Source organism: Branchiostoma belcheri, unplaced genomic scaffold, assembly GCF_001625305.1.
Source record: "Branchiostoma belcheri isolate BF01 breed outbred unplaced genomic scaffold, Haploidv18h27 scaffold23, whole genome shotgun sequence".
Classification (NCBI taxonomy): Eukaryota; Metazoa; Chordata; class Leptocardii; order Amphioxiformes; family Branchiostomatidae; genus Branchiostoma; species Branchiostoma belcheri.
The window spans coordinates 1,452,170-1,466,499 of record NW_017803824.1 but is presented as its reverse complement, the minus strand read 5'-3'; the positions used below and the strand labels follow the sequence as shown (position 1 = coordinate 1,466,499).

The 14,330-nt window shown below is 39.0% G+C and overlaps 1 protein-coding gene across 1 annotated transcript in view; it reads left to right on the top strand.

Moving 5' to 3' along the window:
* LOC109470694 (transcription factor SPT20 homolog) overlaps positions 1 to 14,330 on the top strand; it is an 84,205-nt gene that overhangs the window by 48,719 nt on the left and 21,156 nt on the right. The window contains exons 11-14 of the mRNA XM_019769723.1: positions 8,646 to 8,796; positions 10,558 to 10,614; positions 11,500 to 11,556; positions 12,253 to 12,422. Coding sequence (XP_019625282.1) covers positions 8,646 to 8,796; positions 10,558 to 10,614; positions 11,500 to 11,556; positions 12,253 to 12,422 — 435 coding nt within the window. The remainder of the gene's footprint in view (positions 1 to 8,645; positions 8,797 to 10,557; positions 10,615 to 11,499; positions 11,557 to 12,252; positions 12,423 to 14,330) is intronic.

Below are 14,330 nucleotides of genomic sequence, written 5' to 3'. Positions count from 1 at the left end.
CTTAGTCTTCCTTTAGTTGTTGATTGCTGTTTTGTGATGCTAATATCCAGGGCAAAATTACGGAAATTTAGTCTATATGAATGTGTATAAATAATTGGAAATATAGTGCAAAATTGCAGTTTGCAATTGGAACTTCTTTTCTCTAACAAAGACCATATACAGGCTTGGGTGATAATGGCTTTACATGTGGAAGATACATTATGATTGACTATTTTCCTATTCTTGGAACTCATACAATACGTGTATTTATGTCATACCTGGGCCTCAATATCGCTTGATACGGGTGTTCCGGACCAGGCTGTACTTTACGGCGATCCGACGCGTGGTCGGGCTGATACCTTGGGCAATACAGAATGCCCTGTGTAGTATTCTGTACCATTTTTTAAGTCTTTTATATGACTTGATCAGGAAATTGAACCTTCAACCTACCTAATGCAAAGCCACCCACAAGGCTATTGCTGTGGTGATTTTATCCCCAAAATAATTTCCGCATTGCCCATTGATGCTCATCGGAACAGAAACTGATAGCCTGAACTCTCTCTCTGATGTTCCGAATAAACGGGAAATTGGAGATCGTGATAACCAGAGCCTTGTTTGTAACTAAATTGCCTTTTATCTAACTGACTAGTGATTGATTCTGCCGTAGCGGATACAAGACAGCTTACCTGGGCACCCGGTCCTGAATGAAATTTCATACCCAACTCTTAGGCTTAGGAAAAAAATGTTTCCTGTTTCCCGACCGACCCTAGAAAAAGCTGCCGACCCTAGGCTCCTTTTGGGTGGACCCGTGCAAGGGACATTAATTTTTTGAACTGATCAACCTTTTCGTGCTCCATACTCTGACATGTGAGTGGTAAAACGTTGTACAATTGGTTTTCCAACTCACAATAAAAATATATAAGTGTACATAAATGAAAATATATAAAAGTGTCCTCGTGCAAGTTTTACTTTGTTAAACGGTATTGTATAAGTTCAATCACTAGAGATTGCCAAAGTCTAATAAAAAAAGAAAGGAAAAAAAAGATAAACCCTACCACAGTGTACCAACCCTAATCTTTTTCAGGACTGAAACAGGAAACACAACATTTTTTTTCCTATGCCTTATTACTTCAAAACATGTTAGAGAGCTGTGATGCTGCATCTGGTTAAACATGTCGTAATTAATGCTGTACATGTGCTGATTATCATCTGCAATATGCTGCTCCACTCAGTCTTAGCTATCAATTTGAAACCCGATCAAAATGTGTCATAATTATAGGAAATATGTGGGAAGTTAATGTTAAGCAATAAGAATACAATTATTGGCTAAATCACATTTGTGTAAATCTGCTAACTTTCCAGAACTAATGAAAGAATTACAATGTATATTAATAATAAATACATGTATGTGCTACCAACTTATTTAAAACTCGATTAACACCATGTTGTAAACAACAATGATAATATTGTATATTACTCTTTTAATTGAAATGAGGCAGGAGAGGCCCGAAGAATGCCAATAAGAAAGACAGGAATGGTGTTCTCTTGTGATCTTGGTACCCATGATTTTTATAATGATATCTTGTATGTATTAATGTAAATGTAAATATATAACTTGTATGATTGACCTCTGACCTCTCAAACAAGCTTTTACCTCGAGCTCATTACTTGGTGTATATAGAATAGGATAGGTTAAATAAGTAATTAGTTACAGGTTGTTGTATTTTATGTATAGCAGTAAGAAGTGTACGTCTGTGTTATAAGTCTGTAACGTGTTTTAAGACTCCAGGAAGAATAGTGGGTATAAGTGTATACTCACTAATGGAGATCATTCAAATAAACATAAATAAACATAAACATCATGGTTCAATCCCACAACGCATAGATTCATGTATTCATGCTAATGAATGACGTTTTCATATCTAGACATCTGAGCATCTCTAAGCAGATCTTTTGGCGGCTACAAGACAGTTATCAAATTGGCAAGACAGTATCCTTGGCAGGGCAGTATCCTGTACACCATCTGAAGTTGGCTGGCAGAAAAAAAAGATGCCACTTAGGCCACACAAATTTAATTTCTTGGTTAACGGATTCACCGCTTCATTTTTTTCTGATTTGCAAATAAAAATAAAAGTTCAGAATCAACTGCAAAATGCTCATCTTTTGCCCTGAACAGTTGATAACAGTCCTTTACATCCTAGTTGTTACGACAGTTGTTCCATCTTTCAATGCAATGGTATCAATAAAAGTTCAAAATTCATTGTTTAAATTTTGAACCAGCCTGGTGTGTTGACTTTATGGCTCCTATCGTACCATTTTGGGCCATAAGAGGATGCCTAGGGCTGTTTTTATTTTTATTTATTTTTCGCCCGCCCGCTCCATTATTTTTCTAGAAAAATCCGTTAACCAAGAAATTAAATTGGTGTGGCCTTAGTCTACATTGTCAAAAAGGGAAGCCTGATAAAAATGAACAAAAGCCTAAATCTTTGCTTGCATAGTAGCCTGAACATGCAGGATGTGAAATGTTTCTTATGCATGAAATTGTCCCAGTGATAAACAAGTGCTCTACTTAGTTCAGCTCCTTATTACACATTAGCTCATTCCTGCATCTCGGCTTTTCCACCACCTTTAAGGGTAGGCACAGTACGAGATCCATCTCCCTGCTGTCAAGTCTGAACTTTAAGGTCTTTATGAAAAGAGCATCTTATGTTTGGAATTATAGAGCTGCATTCATCACGGCCACTTCTGACCTCCTTTACTGTCTTCCACATCACATTAATGCTTCATCACGCAAACCGCACGGTTTCTCCATTCTGCGGAAAGAACGCTGTAATCAGTTAATGCTGTCTCTCCCCTCGACGCTCACAAATCTTCAACATTCCGGGTTTTCAAAGAGTTCTAGATGAAAGATATACTGTAATTCCTGATTTCTTCACTGTACTGTTATGTTCACTGTTTTAACTGTCACTTCTGTACTGTGAACTTATCATTACAGTTAAGAAATAATTCCTGGACTTTCTTTTTCCTCCACCTGCCACCACCGTGAATATGTAGTTTCGTGAACATGTCCACTTTTCTCAGACCGTGAACTTTTGCCAAGGTGAACATAAAGTGAATTGCAGTATCTGTGTCATTCCCTGCATGAGTTACGTCGGGATTTGCTGTAGCTGTGTCATCGTGATATGCTCTTTGAAGAGTTGGACTACTGTCTGATGTTTCAGGAATGTGATTGATTTAATGTATGTGACATAAATATTTGAAGGTTAGCAATGTCAAGCTACTGAAAGCTTCATATGATGTAAGGGGTCAAGAGAGGTTGTAGGAATAATTGTCATTCCCTTGTAATGAGGCACACTGTGGGTGGTGTTCTTCACAGACACTTTAGGATATGCAAATACCCATGTATACTGTAATTAGCCTGATGGGTAGTGTACTTGCTACTGTTGCAGTATACATGTAATGTATGTCAGTGAAGGTTAGACGTCCAGGTAATATTATACACAAAAAACAGTTACTCAAGCAACTGGATATGATTTTGGAAACAGTCAGATGTTTCAAGTAGCATCTACTAGTACTACCTTTCGTCAGTGACGCTGGAGAGTTGTCAGAAAAGCAGATTTATAAGTATGAACTAGTAAATGTATGTATGCTTGGTATTTGCATGTCCCACTTTGTCACGTCCCACAAGTGTCTTACGTTTGAAAAACATCACCCACAGCTTGCCTGTTACAAGGAAATGATGATTATTCCTACATCCTCTCTTGATCCCTCACATCATACACTTTCAGTAGTTTAACAAAGCTATCCTTCAGGTATTTAAAAAGGAATTGCAGACTAGCTATCAGTGCAGTGATGTTCAAATTTAATTTAGTGATAATTAACGCATAGAATGCCAGCACCTTCAGTTATGTCTGCCATGATCATGCCGTCTACATAACTAATTGCATGTGTTAACTTGTTATTTGACTGAAATGGGCTCAGCAAAGATCTAACAGGCCAGCATTTCAATTGAAACGTTGGATTTCTGGGTGTCTCCAATTCCATGACACGTCACTCAAAAACCAATTATTTCGTGCCTTGTTTCTGACATGTTTGAAGGTGTTCAGCCGGGCGGAAATAATAGAAATTTAACTATGTATGGAAATTTTGATATGCATGGAAGTTTCATCTTGCGTGAAGATGATCTTTATGTAGTGCAGTGGACTGGAACTACCAAAGACAGAAGTCTATTAGACAACTGACGTTGCATCCATTCTTAAGCATCTGATGTTGAGCTCTGTGGGGAAAAAGAAGTATTAGTCGTAAATGATGAGAAAACACTGTGGGATCAATTTCACGGATCCCAGGTAATTGAGTTATCCAAGGTGTCGAAAGTGTAGTATATGATGGATGTAACTTTTTCCGTGAAATCCTCTATCTTCTAGGGAAGGCTTCTGGCACCAAATCTGTGTATAGCTTGCAGGGTTAGGCAGCTCTGAGGAATTCGAAGGCAAGAATGAAACCTATGCCGGGGTTATACTCCTTTTGAGTTGATACTCCATAATTATATCATAATGCCAGAGAAATATTATTTAACCTACTGTACTATGTATGTATGAAGTATGTGTTTCTGCAAATAAACCAGTCTATAATATAATATAATATATACGCTACGCAAGTACCTCAAGGGAGGATTCTGGCACCAAATCTGTATACTAGTATAGCTTGCAGGGTTAGACAGCTCTTAGGAGTTTGAAGGCCAGACTATCTACGATGAAACCTAAAAGTATATACTCCTTTTGAGTTAATCATAATACCAGAAAAATATACACTATGTACAACTATATACAACTACCTCAAGGAAGGCTTCTGGCTCCAAATCTGTGTATAGCTGGCAGGTTTAGGCATCTCTGAGAAGTTTGAAGGCAAGACTATCTAGGACGAAACCCATGTATACTCCTTTTGAGTTCACAATCCATAATATCATAATACCAGAAAAATATATGCTACGCAACTACCTAAAGGGAGGCTTGTGGCAACAAATCTGTATATAGCTTGTAGGGTTAGGCAGCTTTTAGGAACTTGAATGCTAGACTATCTAGAATAAAACCTAGTTTAGTTGACGCTCTATAATATTGTAATGCCGGAAAAATATACGCTATGCATCTACCTCAACAGTCAACTTCTTATAAGTCATAACTTTACAGAAATTGCTTGAGGGGCTAGCACACTTAACCCAAGTCCTACAAACGTCGGACTTGTGCGGCATCAGGAGATTTAAACCATAGCAATAGATGAAGACTGCCCACTCCATCTTCCTAGTGGCTGTCTTAAGTGCTATTCCATGAGAAGTAAAGTAAATTGAAAGCTGACCCAAGCCCTTTTCATGGTGCCATGAATACCGTTGATAGGGAGCTTGTCTTCCAGTCCTTTCCAGAGTTTAAGTAAATGGACACGACAGTATATCAGGGCATAAGACAAACACTGGCGTTTGTGTGTGTGTGATGAAAGACCCTTCTCTAGCACAGTGAAATGTGACTGTACTGGTGATCTGGTTTTAGAGAAGCTAAGTCTAACCAAATGTCAAACCTCCGTGAATAGTTTCACCAGGTTGGTAAGTCACTGAGTAAAGACACTTCTATACGTTTGGAACCACTTTGTGGATTCTGTTCCTAGTTTTCTGTAACTTTTAAATACGTGTAACTGACGACCAAAATGTTGGCTAAATAAAAGACTTGGTTGTGTGTGTAAAAAGACTGAGACTCTTTACAAATGTCAAACCCATCCAACTCAGTTGCACACTCAGAAAGTTGTAAACCATCAGCGCAGTACTTGTAAATCCTACTTCTACCCCTATCTTATCTGATTGTTTACTTACAAACATTGCCTAATGCAAGAAAGATTCTATCTCTACTAGCTACTTTCAAATTGGAAGCACTTCAGGAAAAGCTTTCATGAGTAAATTGCCTTCCAAAGTAAGACGGATATGTCCTTGAACAATGATTGATGTACAACTCTGTCCTTGGTATGTTTGAACCTCTCAAAAATATTGTCATGTGGAAAACTTAACCACCAATTTTGCCAGAGGCGTACTCTATGCCTCAATTTTTACTTTGCAACAAGGGAGTGATGTATTTCAAGTCTTAGCTTGTACAGAATGGTGGCTGAGGACTTACGACTTCATCTTAAATGCATGCTGAAGTAGGACATTGAACCCTTGAAAACTAAAATTAGCTGCAAGTCACAGCAAGTAGCTGGAAAGACAGCTGTAATGAGAGGCAAAATGAGATCTGATAAAGGGATTGCCTTCGACACATTCGACAAACTAAATGGGGAAGCGTTTAGGGAGTGTATATCAGATACTGGAACTGACAGGAATATTGCTTTTACTGAGTACTGTGCAAGTAATGATTCTCCGCTCAGTTGTTTGGCCTTGAACGAGAGATGGGGGCCAAGATAGAAGTTTGGGGGGATTTTTATAACAGTTGTAAGCATAAATCTTACTGCAGCAATTATGTGTGCAGGTTGAAAGGCAGGGCTGGAAATACTGGGTGCATGTGTACCTTAGTGCACCCAAATTTGGAGCTATGCACACAGTTCTTTTCTGTGGGTGCACCAGTGCACCCAAATATTTCTGTAGGTTTACGTATGAAAAGATGTTTAAATGTGTAGTAGTATACAGCATTTTCTTAACATCTAAGAGTCAGAAAATAATAAAATCATTGAAACATAATAGTTTTTGCTGACATTCTACTTATTTCATTTTATATGGTGCACCCAAGAAAAATTTTGTGCACACCAGTGCACCTATTCCCAAAAATGAATTTCGAGCCCCGTTAAAAGGGCATCCATGCGTCTTCTTGCAAGTTTATTGGTTTCAGGAAATGTCTGCATTAAATGACAGTGATTCTTTCTACCTCGAGAGAGTTAAAGTGTTGAAGAGGGCCAATTGAACCTAAGGCAGTATACCGTCAGACCTTGGTTAACCCTAGCCTACCTTTACACTCCAAGGCCCAGCTGGTCTTTACCTGGTATTTGACCACGGCCACAGACTGTGTTGTTAGCATTCAGATTCCTGGGGTCACAGTGGGACCAAAAGTTACAATGAACAATTATGAAGAAATCAACCCCAGACCAAAGCACAGAGGGCCAATAATGCATAATTAAAGACCTGTTCATCTCCCACTTAGCCGGCTAATTGTAGGTAACCTTAGTGTCCATGCAGTAACTGATGGAAAAAGGTTGCCACTGATAGGGTAAAGACTCATACTGATGGATTGCTCTGTTTTTGTCTTGTTAACCTTCTCCCTGCTGCCTTGTGTATTAACCAGTGTAAATTTGATGCAACAGGCAAGCCTCAGCTGGGAGAAGGTTAAGGAAAAATCCCACTGGATACAACTTAGCAGGGAGAGTTAAGGGTTAAGAAAAATACCACTGGATACAGTTTAGCCGGGAGAGGGTTAAGAAAAAATCTCAATGAATACAGCACCTGATTCTCTGGCATTTAGTGACTGTAAGTCACAAATAGTCATAGTGTTATTGAAGTGATGTCCAGCTCTACACCGTAAAATCAGCACCAAGGACAAAGACATGTTAGCAAAATTTTGAATTTTTGATAATGCTGGCCCCCCCAAACTAATAATGATAAACAGACAAGAAAGAAAATAATGCAAGAGCAATTTTGAGTCACTTTTTGTTTATCTTTCATTTATATTTAAAATGATTAATGATTATGGAAAAAATTACGTAGCAAAACTTACGTAGCATGCTATTGGACAAAAGTTCAAGCACAGTCTCTAAGTTTAGCAGTTACAACACAGTTTGTGTTATGTGTTGCCATTTGGAAGAAGACACCTGTCGCATGCAGCAGCTACAACTCAGTCCCTTGTCGCCTTGACCTTCAAAATCTGCCTACGAAGTGTAAAATCTATTTCTCGGATCACCGGGTCCCGCACTGCCGGAGTCGGGGTGCATTGATTTTCCACCGGCAAATGTCAGAACCAGTTCACTCCTCTTCTTTTCATTAAACCCCAAAAGGCATCTATTATGGCTCCATTTGCACAGACTTCAGGCTCAGTGTTAGAAATACCCCCCTGCAGTCTGCATTTTGCAGAGGCATTTTCATTTAATTGCAAAAGGCAAACTAAGCAACCTGCAATGTTGCAGACTGAAAAAATCAGGCTAGGGGTTTAAAATGGTTTTGGATGTAGTACTACATTTGTATCCCTATAATATGCCAATAGACTATGAAAGGTTCAGTTTGCTTTTGACTTTTTCGTTTCACATTGATTTCACACTGAAAGTTTGACATCACCACCATAAAATCAGCACCAAGGACAGAGATATGTTTGCAAAACTTCGAATAAAGCTGGCAACCCCTTCCAAAGATCTGAATAATCATAACAAAAAATGTTTTGACAGTTATAAGACAAAATAGATACATTGTACATGCAATTGTAAATGTATTGTATTGTAGTGTACAAATTATAAATTATATACATTGATGAAGGTTAGACATCCAGATAAAACAATATATTCAAAGACAATTCAAACTCTACTACCGAATAAATTACGGCTGGAAGTTATCTCATTTATTTATCCAGTAGTAGAGTTTGAACTGTCTTCGAATATGTATTATATAACATAATATTTTATATAATATCCTTGTGTTCTCTGTGACATTACAGATGTGCCAAAAGATTCAGCCAGACGTCAGCGAACCGGCGGCGAGAGATGACGTCCATGCCGGCACCCCCCCACCTGTTCCTCCATGACTTCCTACAGAAGAGGAAGGAGAAGAAGGCCCACCCACCCGTGGATTTAAAAGTAGGGAAAGCTGTAAGTGCATGCGAGGGCATGAATGCCGCAGAATGCGTATTACTAAACAAACCATTTCATGTATGCAATCACAACCAAAAATTCGAAACGTATGAAGTGTTTAGTAGCATGAATGTTCATCTGAGTTGGTAAAATACATGAAGAAAATTAAGCTGTTCTCCAACTCAAAAAGTTCTGCTGACGTCACACATGGCTAAAAGTCACGTGTTCACAGCACTTGGGTCATCAAGCTGATGAAGAGATGAGCGATTCAGTCAAAAATTTCTTGTGAGTTAATTTCTTTTTGAGGTGGAGAACAGTTTTATTTTCTTCACATATGAAGTGTTTAGCATGGTCTTAAAGCATGAGCCCTTTTCTAGCATATTTTGAATGTCACTCACAACTGCACTCTATCTGCATGCTTTCGGTGAGGAAAATATTTTAATACCAGTCTGGTATCATACATGTAATTTTTCCTTTATGCACACTCTTCCTATTGGAAAATGTTTAGTCCCAGCTCTGTCCAAATTTTGTCGAAGTTTGTACTTGCATGTCACAACTTGAGCTGTCTGATGTTTGGATCCTGTAGTCTGCCTATTCTGTGTAGCCCCTTTCCACTTTGCTCTTTTCCCTGCCTTGTCAATACCTGATTTGTATACCAACCTTTGTTTCAGGGTTTCATCATTGTACACTAAGTCATACTGTAACCAACTTTGTCTTTATACCTTTAGCTAATAGTGTCAATATATGATAATTGCACAGAAAAACTTTTTTCAGTCTGCTTTGTCACTTTTTTCAAAACAACTGTCTGTTGTAATGTAACAGCTACTTAACGATATCTGTATTTCTCTTCCTTCAACATTCAATGGGGAAGACTGCATTGTGTCACAGTATAAAGTTTCTCTTGTTTTTCTCTCTTCTCTTGCCCTTATATTTTTTGTTTTATTCTTCTACAACCCACCCCACCCCACCCCTGTTGCTGCCATGGTAAGGACCTCCAGTATGGCATGGTATCACCTGTGTGTTCTATTAGATGTTGTGTCATTTCATTCATTAACAAAGATTGGTGTGGGATGGCCTAAATATTAATTTTGTAATCTTGAGGAATTTTCCTGTGAAACTTCATAAAGAAAAATCAATAGTACATTATGTATATTTAGCAACAAATTAGTCTTTTAATTACTATGGCAAGATTTATTGTACAATAATATATGTACCTTTCTCCAATTGCATCTCGTGAATAGTCAGCGCCTGAGGCTAATACATTTATGGCTTTAATACCAACTGCTCAGAAAACATTTCGTAACAAATGCATACTTTAGAAACATTGACTAAATATTAAGTAGATTAGAATCAAGACTGTGTGTGTACTACTAGTAAGTAATACAATTTAGTATGTATCTTACACCAATCTACCTGCATGTGTAGCAGGACTTTTGCATTGATGTTTTGTATGATGTTGCATGTGTTTGTATCATAGACAATTCCTTCCTAACACACATAATATGCATCCATCTCATGTCTGTTGTGTTGCTGTTGCACGCATCACTGTTTCTAAAGTGTGCAAATGTCCCTAGAAGCAGAAACAGTCCTAAATGTGTTTTGTCACAGACTCATAGATTTTGGAAACAATTTGTCAAAACTTCCATATTTCGCATGTTTTGACACCACACAATTGAAAAAAAATTGATCCTGAAAGCATGCAGAAACTGAAATGCCTTTCCTATTTCTGTTTATTTGACAAGTTTAAATGTAGACTAAGTTTCTTTTTTCTCTTCACAGTGTGTGGACATGTGGAAACAGCGATCACTCAACCTAAGTGCACCGTCCCATGTTGAGGTATTGTAACATTATTTTATGTACACCAGCTATATTTGCAAAAAAAGAGAGATTTGCAAAATATTTTAAGTAACTCTTACAGTCTGAGATTATGTCTTGAATAAGTACTCTGTCTTGTTTTTGGTGCCTTGAATATATCGAAGCTGTTAGTTTTATCCCTCAGAGTCACCAATTAATAAGAATTATAGCTACAACAGTATCCTTGTTTTATCAATCTGAAACTTGTAGTTTTACGGGTTTCAACTAAACTTTTTATGGAGACAGACGATGTGATAAACTCTGGCTACAAAACCCAAAAGTCGGTGTCAAATCGCTGAGCGTGCGATGTGAACTGTAAAAGTACTTCATCCGTCACTGCCATGCGTGCCTCAGTCCCTGTCATGTTCACGCACGAAACCTGTCCACAATCTTCAACACGAGTACAGCCGGGGGAATAGCGGGGAGGGGAAACATGCGGTGCCGTAGATTGAATCGGATGGACGTGGTGATACCCGACGTTGTAGTCCCCACCTGAACCTATCATCAGGTCATACCGCAGACCTAACATGTATCTTCTCTCCCCTGCACTTGGCTTTTGTGGGAGAAGTATTAAAGACAACCCCCCGGGGAAATCATTTCTACGAAACATCCTCCCCAACCATGTGGAGAAGATTGGTGCACACCCTTTAAAATGCGGGCTCTTGTAAAGGGTCAAGAGGAATGGGAAATTACACTGCCAATAATTGCTGACCCCTCGACCTTCGCCGGCGTTACAAAAGACTTCAACCCACCGTGAGAGAAAACACGGCCCAATTAGGGGGATATTTCAGTAAAATATAGCTCGCAAGCGAGGAATTTTCGACGTGTACATGTATCTCATGTTGTTCTCGTGTACTGTCTTTACAGGTGGAGAATTATGCGTCTGCGCTGGAGAGACCCAAATCAACGAGCGACAACACTCCGGTGAGGGTTCTTGATGCATGCCATGCCTCTGACTCTTGACTCCAAACCTTGAGCGTTAACCGGGAGAAGTTGAACGGATGTGAAGGATTAATGGACTGCTGATGCTTCTGCCTTCTCCCCGTGTCACGACCGTTTGTACAGTTGCACCTACAAAGTTGTGATAATCTGTTCTTGCCACAAAGCATCAGCATCCCTGACCATCCCTGTCCTCTCTTAAAACTTACTTCAGTACAATGACCTTGTGCAGCTAACGTTATATCATGTTATGTGGCCAAAGTTTGGCCCAAACAACATTGCAAGGTTGCCAACATGCAATTTTGTATATGCCATGGGTTTAGGTCCGGACTCGTAAGAACCTAAACCTCTGGACTTGAATCTGGACCTGAACCTAAATGTTGGTTTGGGTACACAGCACAACACATGATACAATTTCAATTTCAATTTACTTATATTTAACCAGTAATTACAGCTCAGGCCATTTTTGGCCTGCTTTTCAGGTAATCCTGGATACACATAAAAATACACACAACAAATACACAGTACATAAACAATTAATTTAGTAATTACAACATCCTAAACATCAGCAGTGTCAAGTCCTGCACCTAATGATCTGTTTAAAAGCCCTGAGAAGTCCTGCTCCTAATGATCTGTTTAAAAGTCCTAAAAAATACATGTTAACTGTGTCCCAACTCCCAGATCACAGTAGAAGAAGTTGTACTGGAGGCAGAGAGGAGCAACAACAAGATCCTGCACAGCCGTGTGACAATTCAGCAGCGACCCACAGACAACTTCTACCAGGGTGAGCTGTACGTGGACAGGGACCACCAACCAGGGGACAGCAAGAGGGAACATGGCACATCCTGCAAGTATGTCAGACTCTTGATACGTTTGTGAAGATTAGTCATCCAGGGTTGTATCAATAAAATAGTGTTTCAGACTTTATCACTGGATATATTTCATCAGAAAAATGTAATAATGAATAACTGATGAAGAGTGTTGGACAGACACTTTAAACATGAGTGGGAAAGTGTGAAACACTGATTTTATTTATTCAGACTCTGTTTCTTTGATAAAACTGGAATCACAAATCATCTAGCCTCTATATATGTTGGACTTTCTCTCTCTCTCACACATGAAATGTTGCCTCTTTGTGTCTTCTATGAATACTTTCATGGCCATTGCTCTTATCATTTCACTCAATTCCTGTTCCTCATCCATCTCTCTATTCTACACAGCTGCATTCTTTTCAAGGACTGCAAAAATTATAGTCAACAACTTTCTCCCTGTGACTATCTTCACTGCCCTCTCCTAGTATAGTCGCCTATACCTCCCACCAGCTTAGTTCAGGTCAGTTCCACAAATTGGAAGAAAAAAAGTTACAATTATTGTACAATTTTATGTACTAGACAGACCTTGGATACCTCTACTGTAGTACTCCCAACAGTTAGACATTTCTGACTCGGTGAATTTTCACACTTTTGCAGCTTACTTTTTAAGCCACAGTTGGTACTGCAACTGTAATCCCCTGAGGTCCCTCGGCACTCGTTACATAAGCGCGAGGCACTTACACAGGGCTGTATTGCTTGCAACAAGATGAGTAAGATGTAGCATTGACACCATCCTTAGTGGAGCTGTAATGTAGAGGGATTTCTACAGCAGTAAACTAAGTTACAGCATGGAGTTGTCAAGGGACAGAGCTGCAAAGTGCTTTACTCCAAAGTGTAGAAGTTTTGACCAAGAAATGTCTTAATGTGTCCCTCTGTGGCCTATACCTCACTGGGAGCAAAGATCCCGGTATATAAAAACACAATCTATGGCATTAATTCACTTTCAGTGCATTTTGTATCACCACAATTGTGTTAACTGAGAAAAGTGAATCCTGTTCCCCAGGCAAAACATGACAGTATTGATGGATGAATAGAAGCATTGCTTTGAAGTGATGCAGTACTTAAGAGTCTTAAAGATACTGTATGCCAAATGAGAGGCTTAACTACTGAATACTTAGAAAGCACAGTATGAGCTGGCATAGTGACTGGCTCTGTGTTTAGGCCACACCAATTTAATTTGTTGGTTCTCAGATTTTTTCAGAAAAAATATGAAGCGACAGGGCGAAAAAAAATAAGGCCACACCAAGTAAATTTTATGGATGACGTCCGCGCGCGCATTGATTTTGGCCTGTTCCTAGAAAAAAAAACAAGAAATTCCGCTGCCTGTAACTATGACCAAAGAGTCACGACAGCGCCGCAAATCGTTAGATTGACGTGAACCCCGTAACGCGAAAACAGGGCAGGACGACAACTGCTGTTCCACCTGATTTATTGCTGTTTTGATGATGAATAAAAGACTTCTTGCTTGTTACACTGTTGTCACCTCATTCAATTTGTGTCCTAACATTTGTCGTCTCTTAGTATATTTCTGATCTAGGCCTCTTGTTTTTTAGGGCCCTTCTTGTTTTTTTTTCGCCCTCTCGCATTAGATTTAGGGTCTCCCAAGGACGTCATCCATAAAATTTACTTGGTGTGGCCTAAAAATAAAAACAGGTCTAGGCATCCTATTGTAGGCTTAAATGCTACAAAATGAGCCATGAAGTCAACACAAAAGGCTGGGTTAAAATTTAAACATTGAATTTTGAACTTTTAATCAAACCACTGCAACGATAGATGGGAAAACTGTAACAACTAGGAAGAAAAGGACTTTCCTCAACTGTTGGGGGGGCAAAACATAAGCATTTTTCAGTTGATTCGGGACCAGAATCAATTTTTTTTTTTTTTGCA